The following is a 24,455-nucleotide window of genomic DNA, read 5'->3' as shown; positions in this document are numbered from 1 at the left end:
CTTTTTTTAACAAAGTAGAATTGGTCTTTTTTATTTATGATCAAAGGCAAAGCATGGCCGACTAGAATTAGTAATAAGGTAAAGGTTCCTCCGCACATGCATGCTAGTCGTTTCCGATTCTAGGAGCCAGTGGTCATCTCTGTTTCAAAGCCGAAGAGCCAGCACTTGTCCGAGGACGTCTCCGTGGTCATGTGGCCGGCATGACTAGACACCAAAGGCGCACGGAACGCTGTTACTTTCCCACCGTAGTGGTCCCTATTTTTCTACTTGTATTTTTACGTGCTTTCCAACTGCTAGGTTGGCAGAAGCTGGGACAAGTAACAGGCGCTCTGTTACGCGGCACTCGGGATTCGACCTGCCAAACTGCCGACCTTCTGATTGACAAGCTCAGCGTCCTAACCCACTGAGCCATCGCATCCCTTAGTATTAGTAATAGCTAGAGGCTTTAACAGTCTTTTGATAGGGGAAAAGCCTTGTAGATCAGAGCCTGGATTGATTAATTGGCTCCATATCACTGAACAAAAAAACCCTTTTTTTTAGGTTTGCCATTACTTGTTCAAAGAACAATTGCAAGAACAATTGTACTACAAGAAAGTATTGGAAAAGGTCGCTTTGGAGAAGTCTGGCGAGGAAAATGGAGAGGAGAAGAAGTTGCAGTAAAAATATTCTCTTCAAGAGAAGAACGCTCATGGTTTCGTGAAGCTGAAATCTATCAAACAGTTATGCTTCGTCATGAGAATATCCTTGGATTTATAGCTGCAGACAACAAAGGTTGTGACAGTCCAGAAATATTTTGCTTATCATATACAGTAACTTGTTATTATACACAAATTGTCCTCAATTTACAACCACAATTGAGCCCAATATTTCATTTAAGTAAGTTAGTTCTTAAGTGAATTGTGCCCCATTTCGTGATCTTTTTGCCACAGTTAAGTAAATCACTGCAGTTGTTAAATAAATTGTATTCGTTAAGTGCATCTGGTTTCCTCATTGACTTTGCTTGTCAGAAGCTGACTGGGATGGTCGCAAATGGTGATCATATGACCTCAGGATCCTGTAGTCATCATAAATACATGCCATTTGCAAAGCACCTAAATTTTGAACATGTGATCATTGGAATACTGCATTGGTCATATGTGTGAGAATTGGACATAAGTCCAATTCCGGTGCCATTATAACTGAACAGTCACCAAATAAATGGTTGTAAGTTGAGGATTTCTCATTTCTCAATGGGAAATATTAATGACATAATATCTAAACATACTCAATTTTAAGAAAATCTGAAAGAAATTATAATTTTTTGAAAAATATTTTTTGTTCATTGAAAACAAAATTGTAATGGCTTTGTGTTTATGTTCGAATTTGTCTTAAATGCTTATATTAAGTATCTTTTACTCTGCCAAATTGGGTGCACTCCTTCTCTGTCAGAATTCCTCAACAAGATGGCTATTGCAGAGGATTTTAAGAATTGAATCCCATGCTCATTGAGAATTGCCAAGGCTGGGAAACACTTATCTGGAATAAATTGCACTAGATTTATTTGCAAGGCTAACGAAATAATAACACTTGCTAATCCAAGTGTTTGGGTACCAATGACCACAAGGAGATACTAAGTGTAAACTAAACAGAAATAAAAAGAAAAAAATCCTGGAAGGCATAGCAAGTTATTTCCAGATTGTTTCCAAAGGCTGTGTCCATTAAGTTACAAGGAGTTAGGCTGTACCTTTCAACTGTGAGTAAATTAAAGATTGATATTAAAAGAACTAAAACAAATTTGTCTGAAATGAGGATTGGTTGTACAAATGGCTTATATTGCAGTGATTTAACAAATATTTTTATCTGGATTGTAGACATGTTTTTCATCTTGGATTTTGTTTTAAAGCATATTTATTACAAATTAAATGCAATTGAGATGTGGGTTACTTAAATCTCCATGATTTCATTAAGATTTAAACAGTTGATGTGTTTAATTTTGCAATCACTATTTTGTATACAAGTAGACTGCATTAAAATAGTTAATATTCTTCATGGAGATCAAAATAGAATAGAATACTTTATTTGGCCAAGTGTGATTAGACACACAATGCATTTGTCTCTAATGCAAACGCTCTCACTGTACATGCAAAGTAACAAAGCAATAATTATCATAATAATACCCAATAAGGAAGAAGGGTAATAAAAATACTACAGCCATACAAGATGGATAAATACTCCGACATAAATCAGTATTGTGAGAATTAGGTGTTCGGCAGAGTGATAGCATGAGGGGGAAAAACATCCCTGTCTATAGTTGTTTTGGCATGCAATGCCCTATAGCAACGTCCCAAGTGAAGAAATTGAAACAGTATGTTCAAGATAATGAAGGTTCTATACATATTTTCTCAGCTCTCCTGACCTACAGAATATACAGGTCTTCTATGGAAGGCAGGCTGATTACTGTTGTTTCTTCTGCGGTCCTAACTATCCACTGTAGTCTGTACCTGTCCTGAACAGCAGGGGTCCCCAATCCCCAGTCTGTGTACTGGCACAGGTCTGCAGCATGCCAGAGAAGCCCCATCTGCAGGATGCAAGCAGCATGTGAAACCATGCCCCTCCAGTCTACAGAAAAACCTTTCTCCATAGAACCAGTCCCTTGTTCCCAAAAGGTGGGGAGGGGGGCACTGCTGTATAGGTACAGACTCCAATTATAGAAGACAATTCTATAATTGTCTTCTATAAGACAGTTATAGAAGTATTAATGGCAAGCTCAATAATCCCTCTGTAGAACTCTATCAAATGCTTTTGGGGCAGTCTGAACTTCCTCAATTAGCACAGGAAGAACATTCTTTGTTGTGCCATTTTTATGATGGTTCTAATATTAGGTGTCCATTTCAAATCCTGGAAGATTATAGAACCCAAAAACTTGAAGAACTCTACAGCTGGTACTGTGCTGTCAAATATAGTAAAAGGTGGTAAAATAGAAGGGCTCCTCCTAAAATCCACTCTATGGTTTTAAGCATGTTCAACTCCTGATTGTTCCAGATGCACCACTGGGCCAGTTGTTCAATCTCCTGTCTGTAGGAAGACTCATCACCATCTTGAATGAGACCAATGACTATTGTATCATCTGCAAACTTTAATACTTAATAGATCTCTAGAGATGCAGTCATTTTTCCAATGTGTTTTGTTTATTTTGTTCCCTTAATTTTAATTGTTCCTATTTTGTTTTGATTTGCAGATAATGGTACATGGACACAACTCTGGCTAGTGTCAGATTATCATGAGCATGGTTCTCTTTTTGATTATTTGAACAGGTACACTGTTACTGTAGAGGGAATGATAAAGCTAGCATTATCAACTGCCAGTGGACTTGCACATCTTCACATGGAGATTGTTGGCACACAAGGTAACTTAATCCCAATGTTTGTTTCAGTTGTTAATGTACATCATCTCTTGGTAGTATATATTTTGAAATTTTAATCATCTCCATTGCAGTTTAATTTGATTAAAATTTTAATTTATGTGATTTATGTTTAGATTAAAAAGATGATTACATGGATAATACTTTTGGAATATCTACTAATTAAAATTTTCAATGGGAAATACCTCTCCTCATTATCTCCCTTTTACTATAGTTTTTCTTCCAGACCCCAGAGGAGCATCATTTTAATGAATATTTCTTCTGAAAGTTTTTATTCTTTTTTTCTTTCTCTTTTAATCATATATTCTAAAATAAGTTTTTCTATATATCTTTTACCAAGTGAGCTAGTATGTTGTACTAGAGACACATACAGTAGTAAAGACAGTGGGAGGCAAACAGATTTTTAAAAAATCTTCATAAGTCTGGTAAAAAAAAAGCAGATCTACTGTAGTCTAGTATTTTTTTTAGCTAAAAATTAAGATTTTCTAATCCACTGTAGTCTCTCTGATTCCTTATGGCTCCTAAATTTACTCTTTTCAAAGTTTAACGTTCTTGGAACCATTAATTTGAAACATATGGATAGTTCCAAAATGCCATCTTACATGTAGAAACAGGCATGGTTTTGTTGAATGCTAGAGCATGGTTTCTGCTAATTACCTTTTGACTCATGTTAATCCTATTCTCTGTAGTTTTGGCCCATTAATATGTAGAGATCATTTTAAAAAGCTCTAGATAAAATTCATATATAGGATTCTGAGATTCTATATAGAAAGTTTGTGCTTATTAGGTTTTGATAATGTTCGAATTGCCCTCAATGAAGAGCCTTGGTGGAGCAGTGGGATAATGCCTCCTTAAGTAACACCAGCTGCCTGCAATTAGTGCAGGTTCGCATCCCACCAGGCTCAAGGTTGACTCAGCCTTCCATCCTTCCGAGGTAGGTAAAATGAGGACCCAGATTCAGTGGCATAGCGTGGGGGGTGCAGGGGGGGCCGGCCGCACTGGGCGCAACATCTGGGGGGGCGCGCTCACACTCGCAGCTCTCTGCCCCTGCCTGGCTCACTCACTCTCACTGCAGTGCTGGCTGTGCGAATCCGATCCGAGCCGCCGGGTCGCCGCCCACTGTGGATGGGTGGTGCCAGGTGTGCAGTGCGGTTAGGGGGCGCAAATTATTTGCCTTGCCCCGGGTGCTGACAACCCACGCTACGCCACTGCCCAGATTGTTGGGGGCAATTAAGCTAATAATAATGTAATAATGCCGCTTGGGGTGTGTGTGTGTGAAAGCCCTAATAAGCAGGCATATACATAGAATGAAGGCTACTGCTAAGCTTGTAAGCCGCCCTGAGTCTTCGGAGAAGGGCGGAATATAAATGGAATTTTTAAAAAAATTGTCATATAGATCTCCAAACAAATTTAAGCAAAATGTCACACCCCATTATTGAACATATTCTTCTATAAAGGTTTGTGCCAACCTCCTATTTATCACCCATTACAATTCTGAAATTCTGTAAGAGTCACTTTAGCCAAGCTGGATGCATTACCTACCGCAGTCCTTTGTATCTTCAGTTATGTCCATATGTTAACACTACATGAGTTTTAAGAGAAACTTAAGTGAGATGCTACAATGGTGCTTTCTATATAAAGATTCTAAGCAGATTTTCATTACTCCTATGTTGAAGAAATGTATAGGGTCAATATAAAAGGGGGGAAAAGTGACGTTGCCATAGGTGTATATTACAGGCTATCCAACCAATCACAAGAAATAGATGAACTCTTTGCAAATGTATCTAGGAACCATACCACAGTAGTAATGGGAGATTTCAACTATCCAGATATCAACTGGGAGACAAACTCTGCAATGAGTGGGAGATCAAACAGATTCTTAACCAACCTAGCTGGCAACTTTTATCATTCAAAAGGTAGAGGATGGAACTAGACGTAATTCTATACTGGACCTTACTAATTGAGAAGAAGTGATAGAAGGAGTTGAAGTTGCTGGAACCTTGGGTGAAAGTGGCCATGTCATGCTGAAATTCAATATAATGCAAACACAAAAAATAGAAAATAATCCAACCAGAGTCTTAAACTTCAAAAGAGCTGATTTTAACAAAGAGAACTTGGGAAAGATTCCATGGACAAAAATCTTAAAGGGGAAAATAACAAAAGAAACATGGGAAACTCTGAAAAATATTATCATAAAAGCCCAGTCCAGCACAATACTACTGAAAAAGAAAAACAATAAATTTAGAAACCAGCATGGCTGCACAGAGCGCTCTCTGACAAACTGAAAGCCAAAAAGGACAAGTACAAAAAATGGAAAGAGGGACATATAAGTAAGGCTGATTATCAGAAGACAGCCAGAACGTGGAAAGATGAAGTCAGGAAATCAAATGCTCAGAATGAACAAAGACTTGCAACAGAAATCAAGGACAATAAAAAAGTTTCAACATATTAATAACAAGAAAAAAGTCAAGAAAACTATAGGCCCACTAAACAGAGAAGATGGCAAGGAATTAACAGGCAGTAGGGAGGAAGCAGAGCTGCTTAATTCATTCTTTGCATCATTCATTCATTCTTTGCATCATTCTTCACACAAAAAGAAATTATAGCCCAACATACAAAAAAAAAAACAGTGCAAAAGACAAACTAGAAACAAAAATTAAAATAAGCAAGAAAATGGTAAGAGAACACTTATCCGACCTTGATGAATATAAATCACCGGGACCTGATAGATTACATCGCAGAGTTCTGAAGGAGCTGGCAGCTGTTATCTCAGAACCATTGTACCATATCTTTGAAAATCCTGGAGCACCGGGGAAATACCTGATGATTGGAAAAGGGCAGATGTGGTTCCCATCTTCAAGCAAGGGAAAAAAACAAGAGCCAGGAAACTACATACCATTCAGTCTAACATCAGTACTGGGAGATCCTGGAAAAGATAATAAAAAACATCTGCAAACAACTAGAAGCAAAAAAAGTTATAACCAGTAGACACCACGAGTTTGTCAAAAACAGATCATGCCAAACCAATCTTATTTCATTCTTTGGTAAAGTGACTAAACTAGTAGACCAGTGAAAAACTATTTAGTATATTTAGACTTCAGTAAAGCATTTGACAAAATGCTGCTTAGTAAACTAGAAAAAGGTGGGATAGACAACAACACCATTAGATGGATATGTCGTTGGCTGGCAAATTGTACTCAGCGAGTAGTCCTCAATGTACTACATCCACATGGAGAGAAGTAAGCACTGCGGTACCACAAGGCTCCATCTTAGGCCCGGTACTCTTCAATATCTTCATTAATGACTTAGATGAGGGAAAAGAAGGGGAACACATCAAATTTGCAGATGACACTAAACTGGCAGGAATAGCCTACACCCCAGAAGACAAGCTTAGGATTCAAAAAGATCTAGACAAACTTGAACAATGGGCCCTATCCAACTAAGTGAGTTTTAATGTGGAGAAAAGCAAAGTTTTACATTTAGAGAGGAATAATCAAAGGTACAAGTACAGATTGGGCAAAACCTGGCTCAAAAACAGCAATTGTGAGAGGGACCTTGGTATCCTAGTAGACGATCACTTGACTATGAGCTAGCAGTGTGCAGCAGCCGCCAAAAATAATAATACACTCCTGGATTGTATAAACAGAGGCATAGAATCAAGGTCGCACAAAGTATTAGTACCACTTAATAAAACCCTAGTAAGACCACCCCTGGAATACTGCAAACAGTTTTGGTCTCCATACTATAAAAAGATGTTGAGACCCTGGAAAAATTTCAGAGAAGAGCACTAAAATGATCAAAGGCCCAGAGACTAAAATATATGAAGAATGGCTGCAGGACTTGGATTTAGCTAGTCTAAAGAAAAGAAGAAACAGGCGACATGATAGCAGTATTCCAGTATTTGAGAACCTGCCACAAATAAGAAGGTGTCAAGCTATTCTTCAAAGCACCAGAGGGCAAGACAAGAAACAATGGTTGGAAACTGACCAAAGAGAGAAGCAACCTGGAATTAAGGAGAAACTTCCTAACAGTGAGGACAATTAACCAGTGGAACAGCTTGCCTTCAGAAATCATGGGTGCTCTTATCACTGGAGGTTTTTAAGAAGAGACTAAACAGTGACTTGTCTGAAATGGTAGGTTCTCCTGCTTGAGCAACGGGCTGGACTAGAAGATCTCCAAGGTCCCTCCCAGCTCTATTCTATTCTAAATATCTTGGTTGTTGTTGTTAGTTGCGAAGTCGTATCCGACCCATCGCGACCCTATGGACAACGTTCCTCCAGGCCTTCCTGTCCTCTACCATCTTCTGGAGTCCATTTAAGCTCACACCTACTGCTTCATCCAGCCACCTCATTCTCTGTCGTCCCCTTCTTCTATTGCCCTCAATCTTTCCCAGCATTAGGCTCTTCTCCAGTGAGTCCTTCCTTCTCATTTAATTCATACCTGACTGGCCTAGTGCTTTTCCCTACTTTCTTCAGTTTAAGCCTAAACTTTGCAACAAGAAGCCCATGGTCTGAGCCACAGTCAGCTCCTGGTCTTGTTTTTACTGACTGTATAGAGCTTCTCCATCTTTGGCTGCAGAGCATATAGTCAATCTGATTTCTGTGTTGACTGTCTGGTGATGTCCATGTGTAGAGCCGTCTCTTGGGTTGTTGGAAAAGAGTGTTTGCTATGACTATCGTATTCTCTTGACAAAATTCTATCAGCCTGTGCCCTGCTTCATTTTGTACTCCAAGGCCAAACTTGCCTGTTATTCCAGTTATCTTTTGGCTTCCTACTTTAGCATTCCAATCCCCCATGATGATAAGGACATCATTTTTTGGTGTTAGTTCTATAAGGTGCTGTAGAGCTTCATAGAACTGGTCAATTTCATCCTCTTCAGCACTTGTGGTTGGGGCATAGACTTGGACTACCGACGTCAACTTCCCTCCGCCCAGTACGCTCCCACAGAGAGGGCCTTCTCAGGGTGCCACCGGTCAGAGAATGCCGACTGGTGAGGGCGTTCTCTGTGGGCGCGCCAGATTTATGGAACCATCTTCCGGTCGAGCTCCGGATGGCGCCTGACCTCCGCTCCTTCCGGCGCGATCTAAAAACTTACCTTTTCGAACAAGCTGGCCTGGCCTGATGGGATGGGGTTGGGTTTTATTAATGTGCTTTAACCTGCTTTTAATGTGTTTTAACTTATTTGTGGGCACCTTGTTTAATCTTTTTTAATTTTTGTATTTTATCTTTTAATATGTATTGCCCTGTTCACCGCCCTGAGTCCTTCGGGAGAAGGGCGGTATACAAATTAAATAAATAAATAAATAAATAAATAAATAAATAAATAAATATTGAATGGTTTGCCTTAGATTCGAACTGAGATCATTCTGTCATTTTGAGGATTGTATCCCAGTATTGATTTTCCTACTCTTTTATTGACTATGAAGGCTACTCCATTTCTTCTGAGGGATTCTTGCCCGCAGTAGTATACCTGATGGTCATCTGACTTAAATTCACCCATTCCTGTCCATTTTAGTTCGCTGATACCTAAGATGTCAATGTTTAGTCTTGTCATCTCTTGTTTGACCACGTCCAGCTTTCCTTGATTCATGGATCTTACATTCCAGGTTCCTATGGAGAAAAAATCTTTACAGCATCGGACTTTCCTTTCACCACCAGACACATCCACAGCTGAGCGTCCTTTCGGCTTTGGCCCAGTCACTTCATTCTTTCTGGCGCTACTAGTACTAGCCCTCTGCTCTTCCCCAGTAGCATATTGGACGCCTTCCGACCTGAGGGGCTCATCTTCCAGCGTCATATTGTTTTGCCTTTTGGTACTGTCCATAGGATTTTCATGGCAAAGATACTGGAGTGGTTTGCCATTTCCTTCTCCAGTGGATCACGTTTTGTCAGAACTCTCTGCTATGACCTTTCCATCTTGGGTGGCCCTGCACGGCATAGCTCATAGCTTCATTGAATTATGCAAGCCCCTTCACCACGACAAGGCAGTAATCCATGAAGGGGATCTTATATCTTGGTAGGGAGTGTTATTTCTGCTTAATACTTCCCATCACCCAGTTTTGTGCTATCATTGACCAAGATCGTGCATCATTAAGTTTTTATTTTTTTTATAATACTGTATTTATTCTGTTCTATTGTATTATATCTGTTCTTAATTATTTTTATTATACTTAATATTTTTCTATTATGAAGAAGTATTTCATTGTATCTAGCCTTTGGGCTTCAATGAACTCAGTTTATTTGAAATACACAATAACTTAGTTAAAAAAATCACATGCAATCAAATATTTTTTTAATAATATTTTATTAATGTTCTCATTTTACAATTAAGTATTTAAAAAGCAATGTGATGACTGGATTAATAGTTCAATAGCATACATAAGTCTTTAATATAAATCTCATGTTACAACATCAGATATTTCCTCTCTTTTTCCCTTAATATCTACTATCTCATATTAGGCTAATACAGTTCTTATTATTATCAACTAAATAAAAACATCTTTGTTACAATTATCAATAGTTTTTAGCTTATACATATCTTAACTGCATTTGCATTCGATCCTTACATACAATCAATGTCCTGTTATTGCTTCCCCCCCCAGCTTTAATTTCCCATCAATATTGAAATTAACATTGGTTGTTTATGTTTTCCAAGTATTTTATATTTAGGTGACCAAAGTTTCCTTCATCTCAACTTCTTCCTTTTTCCCTTTTCATAACAAAGTCTAATGTTCTAAATACACATCTTATCTATTTGATTATGGTCTTGTTCTGTTTTCTAAACGTTATCTAGTTTCTACCATGTTAAACCATCTAAATAATACAGTATCCCCTCTAATAAGTCAAAGCGTTGTCTGGGTTAATTAATAATTCAGTAATATACATAAACTTTTAAGTTTAGGTCTAATATTGGAAGATCAAATACTCCCTCTCTTTTTCTAGTAATATCTATTATCTCATATTGGGCAAACAGAATTCTTATTTTCAGCTAAGTAAAAACATTCTTGTTACATTTATCAATACTTTTTAGCTTGTACATAAACTTTAATTTCCCATCAATATTAAAAAAAATGAAAAGAAAAAAATCACTGTTAATTATGATTTCCAAATATTTTATATTAGGTGACCAAAGTTTCCCTTATCTCAGCTTCTTCCTTTTTCCCTTTTCTTACCAAAGTCTAATAGTCTTGTTACACATCTTAGCTATTCAATTATAATTACACTTTATTTTCTAAACGTTATCTATTTTTAACCATATTCAACCCTCTAATTAGTAATATATCCCCTATAATAAATCAAAGCCATTATTTTCTTCAGCCTTACTCTGGCTTCCTTCCTTTGCCAGCTAACCTTCCATGTCAGTGCCTTTGAATCATCAAATAGTTCTCCCTCTATTATTATATTATTTGGAATAACAAAGACCATTTGGTTGAAGTTTTTTTGGAAGAATGAGCCCATTTGTATTCATTAGATCACCTACCTATTACTCCCACAATTGTCTGATAGGTTTATCTTCCATTCAGTCTGTTATTCTTCCTTTTCCTCAAATTTCTTCTGATTTTTGTAAAAAGTCTTTTCAGTTTCAATCTTGTCACTCCGTTTTCTAATTTTTCTGTTGGCCGGGTCTGCTGTTCAGTTGGGTCCTCTGTCTTGGTGTTTAATTATTCCAATTTTCGTGTTCTTTTCTGCATTGTTAGTTCTTTTGTTGTAGTCAAGATCTGGGTTTGTATATTTAAGCTGGCATTTTGTTCCTTTAGGTTGCTTCTTATTTTGTCACAAGCTGAAAGGATGGTTTCATGTATTGATTTCAACATGGAAAAGATTTTTTCCTGATCTTCATCCATATTCTCTTAATAGATGTTAAGTTGAAGACTTTAGAATCAAATGTTAAAAATAGTTTTTTGTCTTTTGTGGCTGGTTATGGGACATCTATTTCACATGTTACAGGTGGTCTTTATAGTAGAATTTTTTTGTCAAGTAAGAGTTTATAGTCTAAGGTATTCCATCATCTCATATAACAACACACTTCTCATGTAAAGAAATAGGAAAGCAATTCCCCAAGTATAGCTCTGAAAGCCAGTAAAAGTTTACATTCATAGTTCAAGCAAGCCAGATATGCCACCAAGAAGTTCCTTCTTTGCAGCTGGGTTTTTCACAGGTGGTAACTGTCAAGGTCAAAGGTCAAGGCTTCAAGCCAATTCTCTTTTAAGCAATAACAAATTGTAATACCATACTTTGCCACAAGATGTCATGGATGCTGTTTTAACTTTTTAAGTCTAAAATTTATATGATGGTTTTTCAAGTCTTATTTTAAAAAAATAAATAAAAAGCAAACGTCTCCAATGAGAAAAGGAACACTTTTAGTGCTCAAGTTTCAAAAGAATATACATCCAATTAGATTATAATTGGTCTTATAGTTGCTGTTTTCCCTGAGTAGTTAGTCGCCGCTTTTCTTAGAGGGTGAGATAAAATTTCCCTTCCCTCTCTGCTCACTGGGGGAAAAATATTTTGGGCATGTTTTACAGGAAAAAATACTTAAAATCTTAAAGAGAGGATCAGGTCTCATCCAGTTTCATCCACTTGCTTGGTGGTGCTTTTGACATAGGCTGTCAGCAGCTTAGCCATATTGGTATGGCCGTTCGTTCCCCCGCTGGTTTGGAGGGCTTCCCTGGATCAAACAGAAGGGCCACCGCCCTCCCACGATCAAACGGGGACCCCCTCCTTGCTTGTCACTGTTATAGGGCGACTTTCAACCCTTTCCAGGTTCCCCCAGCGGAATGAATTTGGACGTGGAAGATGGAGCTCATCTTCCTACATCCACGGCACCAAGATTGCAAATCGGAAATCACATGCAATCAAATGATTGAAGATAGTTTTTTTTATAATGTTCACTCTGCTTCTTCCTTATTTATTTATTAAATTTAATTGCTGCCTATTTTGCCATGAAACTACTCTGTACAATAAAAAGAGATGAAAAGAGTGTAAACAGAACAGAAATAAGATGATAAAGCAAAAAATAAAAAAGAACGTTTGAAAAGGAACATAATCAGAAATTCAACTATAAGATTACCAAAAAAAGAAATATGGACAGGTAGAAAGAAGAGAACAAGGAGAGAGGGAGTGGAGTCTGCTGTCAATCCAGCCGTCACTTCCAGCATGGAATTTCTCCATTTGGACCTCAGGTGAACTGTCCAACTGGCAGAATGAGATCTTTAGGCTCTTGCAGAAGGATAGTGTGGCACAGATCTTATCTTGGAGGTTAAGATGTTCCAAAAGGCAAGTGCTGCAACAGAAAAAGCTCTTCTGGATCCCAACAGACGGAACTCTTTGGCTGACAGGATCTGAAATCGGCCTTCTCTGCTATCACATATAGGACAAACTTGTCCTAGCAGGATGAGATGATTCATCAGGTAGACTATAGCTTCAGGGCTATAAAAGTAATGAACAACATCTTGAACTGTACTCAGAAGGAGAGTGGTAGCTGGTGAAGTTTGTGGAGCAGAGATGTTATATAGGCCATCCTAGGGGTCCCAAAGACTGCTCTTGTTGCTGCAGTTTGCACCAATTCAACTGTGTGAATGGATTTCAAGAATTGCACCATGTAGAGCATATGGAATAATCCAGACAAAAGATGCATAGGGCTTGAGTAACTGAGCTCAAAAAGTCATAATTGAGGAAAGGTGGCAGCAGATGCAGAAACGAGGTGTGCAAAAGTTTTCCTAGTCATGCCCTCTACCTGCTCTTTGACCAGGAATGTGAGTCTAGGAGAACTCCTAAGTTGCAATTCTACCCATATCTAAGGATGACAAACATTTGGATCCTGAGGCTTCATGTATCCAAAGCCACTTGGTCTTGCCAGAGTTCAGTCAAAGTCTGTTGTTCTCCCATCCAGATCCCTACAGCCTTCAGACATCTCAAGAGGGCAGAGATAGCATCACTCAGATAACCATGTGTAGCGATGTACTGTAGATCTGAATATCATCAGCATATTAATGACAACTCAATCCATATTAACAGATGATCTTATCCAAAGGCTTTATGTAGCTGTTAAACAACAGGAGAGAGTACAAAGCCCTGTGGAACACCAAAGGTGGGTAGTCAGGCCTTGGATCTCTCACTCCGTCAACACCAATTGGAAGTGAACTTGGAGGAAGGAGCTGAACTAGTGCAAAACTATACCACCCAGCCCTAATTCAGATAGCCAGACCAAAAGAATATTATGGTTCATGGTACTGAGGTCAAGCAGAATGGTTGCATTACGCCCATCCTGCTCCTGCTAGAGATCATCCATCAGCGCAGCCAAAGCTCTCTCATAGTTAGGCCTGAATCCTGACTAAAACGGTCCAAGGAAATCTGTTTCCTCTAGGATCCCCTGGAACTGTCAAACAACCACCTTTTTCACTAACTTACCCAAAAAGGGAAAATGGGAGAATGGATGAAAGTTGTCCACGCAGGAGGGGTCGAGTAAAAGTTTTAATGAGAGAACAAACCAGGGCCCCCTTAAATGCCCTGGGAAAGTATCCTCTTGCAGAGGTAGATTTATCATTGCATAAACCCATCTGGTGATCACAGTCCTGGAGGCTTTCACCAGCTAGGGACAGGTGGTTGCCTTGACAGTGCAGAGGATCTTATCCACTTCCTTAGGTACAACAAAATCAAACTGTTCCCATATTACTGGGCAAGATGTTTCTCTGGGCATCTTACAAGCACTAGCACCATGCAAAGACTCTAGCTGGGAATGAATTTGAGTGATTTTATCTGTGTTCAACAAATTATTCTGCATGGCCCTGAAGATGATCATCCAAACCCCCTTGGGTTGGTAGGGATCGAGTGATCTGGAACAGGATCGGTAACATTCTGCAGATGAAATAAGAGCAGAGAAGTAATTACATTTTGCTGTTTTTACCACCATGAAATAGGCCTTAATAGACATGTCCAGTTGGAGTCACCCTTTGTTTTCCTCCAGTGGTACTCTATATGACTCTTAACTTGTTTCAGAACTTTTAGTTCCTCTATGAATGATGGGGAACAATGGGAGCAAAGGCTTGTGAGAGATCGCATAGGGCAATCCTACTCAGAGCTTCACCAGCCTTTTGGTTCCAGGCCGTTACTAAGGCTTTGGCAGAACTGTGCAGCAAATCCTTCAGAATGTCTTCCAGTTCCTTCTGGAAGGACCATCAGTCTCCAGAGGTAGACCATTCTAATGGGTCAGTGTCCCTGTGGAGTGGGTGTGATAAGGAGAGTCTCAGGGATATCAGGATGTGATCTCACCATAACGGGGGATAATATTAGAATCCCCACCAGATCATGTTGACACTACTCTGATAAACAGATTAAATCTGAATGTGATCACTGTTCCAAGTCAGATATTTGATAATCTGGGTAGGTCCATGGAGGTCATGAACTCATGAGCCACTTTTGAAGCTGAACCCAGGGAAGGCAGACTGAAGTCACCCAGAACCAACTTTGGGGAACTTCCTTACTTGTTGACATGCCTCGCAGAAAAGAGCTCTCAGAAGACCTACGATCAAGAATTGTTGACTTGCATGAAGCTGGAAAGGGTTACAAAAGTATCTCCAAAAGCCTTGATGTTCGTGTGTCCACGGTAAGACAGAATGGAGAAAGTTTAGCACTGTTGCTACTCTCCCTAGGCGTGGTCGTCCTGTAAAAATGACTGCAAGAGCACAGTGCATAATGCTTAATGAGGTAAAGAAGAATCCTAGAGTGTCAGCTAAAGACCTACAGAAATCTCTGGCACATGCTAACATTTTTGTTGACACATCTACAATAAGGAAAACATTAAACAAGAATGGAGTACGTGGGAGGACACCACGGAGGAAGCCATTGCTGTCCAAAAAAAATATTGCAGCACATTTGAAGTTTGCAAAAGAGCACCTGTATGTTCCACAGCACTACTGGCAAAATATACTGTGGACAGATGAAACCAAAATTGAGTTGTTTGGGAAAAACACACAACACTATGTGTGGAGACAAAAAGGCACAGCACACCAACATCAAAACCTCATCCCCACTGTAAAACATGGCGAAGGGAGCATCATGGTTTGGGGCTGCTTTGCTGCCTCAGGGCCTGGACGGATTGTTGTCATTGATGGGAAAATGAATTCCAGAGTTTATCAGGACATTTTGCAGGAAAACGTACGACCATCTGTCCACCAACTGAAGCTCCGCAGAGGATGGGTGATGCAACAGGACAATGACCCAAAGCATACAAGTAATTCAACAAAACAATGGCTTCAACAGAACAGAATACGCCTTCTGGAATGGCCCAGTCAGAGTCCTGACCTCAACCCGATTGAAATGCTGTGGCATGACCTTAAGAGAGCGATTCACACCAGACATCCCAAGAATATTGCTACACTGAAACAGTTTTGTGCAGAGGAGTGGTCCAAAATTACTCCAGATTGTTGTGCAGGTCTGATCTGCAACTACAGGAAACGTTTGGTTGAGGTTATTGCTGCCAAATGAGGGTCAACCAGTTATTAAGTCCAAAGGTTCACATACTTTTTCCACCCTGCACTGTGAATGTTTCCATCTTATGTTCAATTAAAACATGACAACAGCTAATGTTTGTGTAGTATTATTTTAAGCAGACTGTTTTTCTATTGTTATGACTTACATGATTTAGAGCGCATTTTATGGCCAATTCATGCAAAACTCCACATAATCCTAAAGGGTTCACATACTTTTTCTTGCAACTGTATTACTGCTGATTGTACTCTTCTCTTTTCCTTCCATCTGTCCCAACATTAGTTATGTAGAGAAATAGGTTTTCGTATAGTGTGTTCAAAGTGGAATAATTTGAGCTTCATCAACTGAAATAATAATTTGTTGCTGAAGGTTATCAAGAAAAGATTGGACAGCCATTTATCTGGGATGCAGTAAGGATCCATGGATTGGGGTTGGACTAGAAGCCCTCTATGGTCTGTTCCAACCCGTTATTCTATGAGCTTAATCTTTTGTGCCTTGAGAAAGTTCAGGTTGATTTGCTTGATATTAATTATGCTTCTGTGTGTTTTAATTTCAGGTAAACCAGCTATAGCTCATAGAGACTTGAAATCAAAAAACATATTAGTGAAGAAAAATGGAACATGTTGCATTGCAGATTTAGGTCTGGCAGTGAGACATGATTCAGCTACAGATACAATAGATATTGCACCAAATCACAGAGTGGGAACAAAGAGGTAAACTGATGCTCTTTTAATGGAATATTTTAAATAATTCAAATTGACGTTAAGCTAATGAGTAGATGTTTAAGAGTTATTCTTACAGCAGTAGGAAAAAGTCTGTTGAACTCATTAGAATCTTGCAGTAATGTGAACTATACTGTGACCAGAGCTTCTAAGTCCTATTAATAGATAAAAAGATTCTGGTTATATATTTCACAAACTTTCTCTTACTATTACATTATGAAATCCAGTATAATTAAATGTGCCTCATACTGAACATGGATTTGGAATCTCACACAAATAAGTATGAACTCATTTGAAAGTTACTACTTGTCATCCTAACTTATTGAATACAATTAAAAAGATAAACAAATGAGAGGAAATAATATACTTTGCCTCATTCTGTCTTTAATGTTCTCCAGTAAGTGTTCTAGAATTGCTGAGTAATGCCTTCTCTTTAAGAGTGCAGGCATGAGTGACTGAAAGGTGACCCTCTTCTCCACAGAGCAATAAATAAAATAGAGAAAAAAAGATGCATCTTTGGACTTGCATTTTTCTATCATTCTTGGTAACCTATTAACGTGTAATCTTTTTATCTTAGAAATTCATGTAAATATTAATGAGGAATCAAGTTTCTTTTAAATCTGTATGAGCCTTGTTTTAACCAATGGCGGATACTTTTATCTGAAATATGCTGTATTACTTTAGTTTCCAGATGAAGTTGTATAAGCAACAATAAAATTCCAGTGTAGTTTTCTCTGACAAATGAGTTTTTTTGCCTGTTACTGCAAAAATCAATTATTTCCTCATTTAATCTATTAGTTGTTCATCTCACTCAATGCTTTATTTTTCTAGAAATCTTACAGCAGATTCTATTCAGTCACAGAAATAATTAAAACATAATATGTGAAGTAGCCCTGCCAGGTGGCAGCAAATAGCTAGAAATGCTGCTTCGTTTGTGGTTTCTTGCCTATTTAGGAATAGCCATATACTATAGAGTCAGACTCACTGGAGAAGAGCCTAATGCTGGGAAAGATTGAGGGCAATAGAAGAAGGGGACGACAGAGAATGAGGTGGCTGGATGGAGTCACTGAAGCAGTAGGCGTGAGCTTAAATGGACTCCAGAAGATGGTAGAGGACAGGAAGGCCTGGAGGAATGTTGTCCATAGGGTTGCGATGGGTCGGACACGACTTTGCAGCTAACAACAATAGATACTCTAAAAGCAATCTTGAATATTTATATAAGATTTTGATTTTATAACTTAATAGTAATTAGGACTTCAAAATCAATAATATATTAGTGTAAATTACTGTGCTTAGTTTAGCATGCAACAATAACTGGTTTAGTTTTCCAGTGCTATTTTTTTTTAGAAAGTGAGCTTTTTGGACTTCATTGGAGTAGCCAGTAATAGTACACAGTATATATAGTTCAGATGGTTATTTTGTAGAATTGAATTGATGAAGTGCTTACAGCTGCTTGATGCCTTAAAAAAATAAAATTAATGTTCAAGCAGTGTTGCTTTGTAAATAATAAATTTTGGTCTTTATGTTCATAGGTACATGGCTCCTGAAGTACTTGATGATTCAATAAACATGAAGCATTTTGAATCTTTCAAAAGAGCAGATATTTATGCCATGGGACTAGTGTTTTGGGAAATAGCTCGTCGATGTTCAATTGGTGGTAGGTTCAAACTGAAAAACAAATTAACTTCATTCAGTGTCAGAAATGATCCTTAAATTGTATATTGGTTTATATATCTCAGGAATCCATGAAGATTATCAGTTACCATATTACGACCTTGTCCCTTCTGATCCTTCAGTTGAGGAAATGAGGAGAATTGTTTGTGAACAGAAGTTACGACCCAATACTCCAAATAGATGGCAAAGTTGTGAGGTAAATTCTTTTCTTTAGACAAGTTTTAGAATACTTTTAAAAATAAACCATATTTTTAAAACAATATTTTTTTTAGAATTTGAATTAAAAGAAGTATGAATGTCAGGATAGTTCTGTTTAAGATTATGGACTCATATTTTGTGGATAAATATATTTAAAATTCTTTGCTATATGATGTCAAATAATGGCTCGTAAACTATTTCCTGCTTTGTTTATTTGCAGGCATTACGAGTAATGGCCAAGATTATGCGAGAATGCTGGTATGCCAATGGTGCAGCTAGACTAACAGCTTTACGCATAAAGAAAACTCTGTCACAACTCAGTCAGCAAGAAGGAATAAAAATGTGACTTTGGAAATAGTGTTCAAGAAAACATTTGAACATCTATATGTGCACCTGGCTTGTACATTAAACATTGTTCTACCTCACTGAGGGAACAGAAGAATATTGCTGCCTTTTATACAATAAGATAATCAGCATTAATCCAGGATTTCTCTAAATGCAGTAAACTGTTGTACAGAATCTTAATTATTTTTTGATGATCACATTAGGATCTATTATACTGAAAACAAAAAATAAGCTTGAGAGTGGAACTTGTGTATGCCGTGTATGGCGCTGAAAGACAGTATGAAAGATATGGTCATGATGGTACGCTGTATATTGCCAAATTGTTTTGTTCTGATATTAAGATGCTATTGAATGCCTTTCATTGAAATTTACATACATGACATTGCATCTGGAAAACCCACGCAATTTATGCAATACTTTGTATTATATGTGTGTCTTTTACATCAGATCATAACTTGCCTTTAAAACCATTATACTGTATAAATGCCATTTTTAACTTTTCTCAATGCAGTTTATTAGGATATACAAAACCTTTAATCCTTGTGAAATTATAGTAAATCTGCATTCATCAATTTACTGGCTTCTACATACTTTGATATTATCAAATTCCTGGATTTCCCAGGCAGCATTGCCGAAATTTCTGCTAATTGGGAATCCTAACTGACAAGATGGTATCAGGTTGTATTAAATGATTGTAACTGAAGTATACAGATTAATTTTATGCTATTCCTATGCTTTATATATCACAATGAACAGGGATGTCAAATATGGAATTCTGAAAGAGCTTTACCTGTAAAAAATACTTTGATGTTATTTTTACATTCAGTATGAACACTAACCTCTTAAAATAAATCCTCTTAAATATTCTGTCAGAAAAAATATTTCACATTGTTCTTTCTATGCAATGAAAACTGCTTTGCTAAAATTTGATCCTTGCTGAATGCTTTCCTGATGATGATCAATGTAGAAAAGTGCTCTGTGATAGTTTTACTGGATTCAGTTTATATGCGCCAAATAGGAATTTCCTAGTATCTAGAGTTGTTTGTGTGGTTTTGGTCAATACATAATTCTTAACGTTGGCTTTCACTGACTGATACCAAACTTTGGAAAAATGAAGAAGCTTGAGTATTGACATTCTCTTCCTGTCATGCCCACCCCACTCATGCCGGCAGAGGCCTACTGCAGATCCCATTGGTCAAAGGACTCCAGCTGACAGGATCCAGGAGAAAAGCCTTCTATGCTCTTATCACCTCTTCTTTGGAATATTCTGCCTTTTGGGGTAAGATCTGTCCTCAATCTCCTATCATTCCATAAGAGCTTAAAGACCTGTCTCTCAAAGTTGGCCTGAGGACCCAGTGGGGGGAGTACCAGTCTAGTAGATGGCTACTAGACTGATCGCATACTCTTCCCCCTGTGCTTTTGCTTCTCAATCCATTTTTAATCTCATATTTTTTCATTGTTTATTTTTTACTGTTCCTTACTTTGGTATTGCTGTTTAAACTTCAATTTTATATTTTTATTGTTGTAAGCCACCCAGATTAGCTCCTTGGCAAGATGGCAAAAAATAGATTTAATAATATTCTTTGCTAATAAGTTCAGTTTTGCTCCTTTTGTATTTCCCATAGGCCTTCTTGCAAGCCCATCTATTAATATAATTAAAAATTCATACTAATACACTTGTTTCGTTCATAGGTTTCATATCTGGAACGTAAAACCACTAATATTTAGATGCCAACTAATAATTTCATGAAACTGAAAAATTACAGTACACTTAAAATATAAAAAACCATGCAATCATTTGATATATTTTAAATGTGCCTTTGTAAATTTTAAGTTTTGCACACTATATTACTGATCACCACTAAAGCTGTAAAACTGTTAATTCGTAAATCAAAAGCTACTAGTTTTAAAATCAGTATGAATAATATATCAGTTTAAGTTTGCCTTCATGCAATTGGCATATGAAATAAAAGCTAGAACCTTTACATTTATTTTAAAGGAATTATAAAAGTAAACTATAGCAGCAATGAGCTTGTTTAAACCATTTTAAAAAATATTTCATGATGAAAGAGTATAGTACACTTCAAAATAATTCCAAATACTGTTAAGACCAGTTAGGAATTTGAGTTTCTGCAGAGGTCTTTCTATAGGAAGATTTCCTTTTTCCTTCTACTTTTTTGGTAATAATTTAATAGATTTTTGTTGATTCCCTAAGGAAGTTTCTGTAAACAACCTTCTAATTCTTTCCCTTTCATCAAGAGGAGATTTAAAAAGGTGTCAGTAACAGCAAGGGACAAAATGAAGGTGTTTTTCTTCAGTCTTCTTCCAATGTATTTCAGGATTGAAAGCAGCAGCTTTAGGGAATTGGCACTCTGGATTTAAAGCAAAAGGGGATAAAAAGCAACAGAAATTATCTCAATGTGGTGGCTATTACTGTTTTTCTTGTTTCTCAATTTTAAGATAAAAATTGCCAAGGTGAAAACATCTACCCTAAGGAAGTCTATTCATTGGAAAAGAAATAATATAATGCACTGGGTTGAACAAAAGATGGAGGAACCTTTTCTGTCCCCATCCAGGTCAAAATTGAAAAGCAGATGGCAGCAGTGAATGTTCTTAAAAGTATGTCAACGGAGCCAGTTACCAAAACACTATGTCACCTGTGAATTGGCTGGAATTCAAACAAACACTGGAACCTGGGGGCTGGGAGTAATGATACTGCTTTTAATATACTGCTTACACAGGTTTTTCTCCAGATCTTGCCTTGTTTTTCCTGCTGTCACTAGCCCCTAATAAAAGTTCATTTTGAGACAATGCCTGTTTCAAGAGTTCTGCTTTCTTGGGAGGCTTTGATGAAGTAGATCCTTACAATTCTATTGATTACCAATTAAGTTAAAAATCGTGAAGAACATACAAAATGTTAAGAGTCCCATACTCCTACTAAGGCTCCACAAGTATTGGGTCATTTTATAGTTTATTTCATTTATATACATACAGATATAAAATACATTCTGTTGACTCCTACTGTAATTGCATTTCTAACCTAAACATTCACACAATAGCTATTTGATAAGGTTGTAATTTTTCTGTTTTAGTAATATTTAAAATTGTATAGATACTGATCATATCAATTACTTATAAAATGATTTTAAGGAACAAGACCCTATAACTCAAAAGATTTTAAGTTTAGATTTAGACTCACTTGGATCAAGTTCAGTTCATTATTTAATTTACTCAATTTCTTTCCAACAACTCCCTGACTGCCTATTCAAATTCTCATTTCCACTGGTTACATGGATGAGCAATGAAACATCTCAGTTTTAATTAACTTTGGTCTACTTGCCATGATTTAACCTTTTAAGATACTTTTGGCCTGGATGATTAAATCTTAATTTACATGATGATCTGGAGGAATAATAAAATACTTAAAGACTTTTACTGAACACTTAAATTGCTGCTCATCTTTTAATTTTTCACAAACCTATATGAAAATGGTTGTTCTAAAATGAATTGCAAGCTAAGCTCCATGAATTCATATTTAGCTTATCCTTCAGAACCCTGGGATGTAATGTTGGGTCCTGGTGGTTTATATTCATCAGTTGAATAGAAGCGCCGATCAGCTGGAATGTTGCAGCATCTCCAGGGTCTTGTGATTTACATTCAGATGCTTGGTAACTGATTCATATTTATGACGGTCACATTGTCCCAGGGTCATGTGAAGTGACCAAAACCTGCTGCAACCACTCAGCAGATAGGGGGGGGGGAGAGTAAAAACCAAACACCCCCCCACCCCCGCTGCCAATCCTCAACAGAAATTCTCACAACCATGAAAACCTTGGACAGGAGGAAGAGCGCCGCCCGGCAGGCAGGCGTCTGGCTCGGCTGTGGCTTGGGGGCACTTTTTTCAGTGCCATTGTAACTTCAAACAGTCACTAAGCGAACAGTTGTAAGTCGAGGACTACCTATACTTTATTACTTTTTTCCTTTTTTTGTTCAAGTTTTTGACACCTTGCTAGGCGACTGGTGGTACTCGGATGTTGCCATATTCTGTTCTGTACCAGCCTGCTACCGGCCCTGCAGAAAAGGCAACCCCTTTACAAACGGCAAGAGGCTGGAATTACGCCTGCCAAATTTATTACTACAAAAACAAACAAGACACGAACCAAGAAACAGGAGCTTTAAGAAACACTATCCGAGCGGTTGCCTTCAGCAAACCAGCCCTCCCCACACATTCCCCTTATATAGAGTTCAGGGCGTGGCTTCTCTCTGCCTCCTTCCGAGAAGCCCCATTGCCTTCCTCTGTTTACTCCTAATTGACTGCCTCCTGCGTCGGGCGTCCTTGAAAAGGGCCAGCTGTGGGTCATCTTCATCCACACTGTCAGGCTCACACAGCTGGGTCTCCGTGGTGACCAAGTGGGAGGGGCCTGGCTGAAGGCTATCATCAGCAAGATCTTCAACCCCCTCAGCAAGGTCTTCAACACCCCCCTCCTCTTCTGAGTCGTCCGACCCAACTGCTGAACCCACAGGCTGACCCTGAATCACAACATATCCTAAAAGTGGTACAATGGGTGAAAAGGTTGAAATGCCCTGAGTTAAGGAGCTCTGCTTTTTCCCTACTGCCTGTAACTTCCTTGCCATCTTCTCTTTAGTGGACCTAGTTTCCCTAACTTTTTTCTTAATATGTTGAAACAAGCTTTTTTAAAAATTATCCTTGATTTCAGTTGCAAGTCTTCGTTCGTTCTGAGCCGTTGCCTTCCTGACTTCATCTATGCATGTTCTGGCTGTCTGCCGATAATCCACCTTAAGTTATGTGTGCCTCTTTCCATTTTTGTACTTTTGCCCTTTTTTAATATTTTTTGCCTTTCAGTTTATCAGGATTTTTTCCTATTGCTTGTTTGCATTATATTAAATTCCAGTATGACACTGTCACTTTCACCCAAGGTTCCAGCAACTTCAACTCCCTCTATCACTTCTTCTCTATTAGTAAGAATTAGGTCCAGTATTATTTATCTAAAAAGTCTTAGTAATGAAACGAAACATTGGCACTCATGGAGGGATACCAGAATCTGAAATCTCCTCCCTCCAAACCCATCATAACACACACACAATCCCCGCCCTTATCTACACGTCATAAATCACATTATCAAATTAGTTTTACATATAAGGTTTCACTTCCCATTCTGTACCAGCTTTTGCAATCTTATCACAACTTCCAGATGATTCCTCCCTCCCAAATGAAGCATTTAAAATAACAGGCTGTCTCTTATATTGTCAGTGGAAAAACATGTCAATGTTTGCATCACTGACATCTGGATGACAAAGCTGTTGGCTAGGTTGGTTAGGAATGTTTGATCTCCCACTCGCTGCAGCTTATCTCCCAGTTGATATCTGGATACTTGAAGTCTCTCATTACTATGGTATGGTTCCTACATGTGTTTGTTAACTGGTTGGCAAAGTTCATCTATTTCTTCTGATTGGTTGGGTGGCCTGTAATATACACCTATGGCAATGTCACTTTTTTCCCTTCTATATTGGCCCATATACATTCTGAAGGGATTTTATCTTTGATCATGTGCATTTCTGTAGATATGCCGTGTTCTCTTACATATAGTACAAGTCCTCCTCTTTTT

The 24,455-nt window shown here is 38.0% G+C and overlaps 1 protein-coding gene across 5 annotated transcripts in view; it reads left to right on the top strand.

Annotated features, from left to right (window-relative positions):
- Window positions 1-21,633, top strand: part of TGFBR1 (transforming growth factor beta receptor 1) — a 35,820-nt gene extending 14,187 nt beyond the window's left edge. For 3 of the 5 annotated variants that reach the window (XM_083377130.1, XM_083377129.1, XM_083377128.1), the window contains 6 exons: window positions 541-771; window positions 3,218-3,385; window positions 16,446-16,602; window positions 18,144-18,268; window positions 18,351-18,481; window positions 18,704-21,633. In XM_083377130.1, coding sequence (XP_083233256.1) covers window positions 541-771; window positions 3,218-3,385; window positions 16,446-16,602; window positions 18,144-18,268; window positions 18,351-18,481; window positions 18,704-18,829 — 938 coding nt within the window. In that variant the 3' untranslated portion in view covers window positions 18,830-21,633. The remainder of the gene's footprint in view (window positions 1-540; window positions 772-3,217; window positions 3,386-16,445; window positions 16,603-18,143; window positions 18,269-18,350; window positions 18,482-18,703) is intronic. The other 2 variants (XR_014494185.1, XR_014494186.1) reach the window with 2 other exon arrangements.
- Window positions 21,634-24,455: the final 2,822 nt, after the last annotated feature.

Source organism: Vipera ursinii (assembly GCF_947247035.1).
Source record: "Vipera ursinii genome assembly, chromosome: Z".
Taxonomy (NCBI): Eukaryota; Metazoa; Chordata; class Lepidosauria; order Squamata; family Viperidae; genus Vipera; species Vipera ursinii.
The sequence above is the reverse complement of the archived record's forward strand: the minus strand, read 5'-3'. Positions and strand labels throughout refer to the sequence as shown.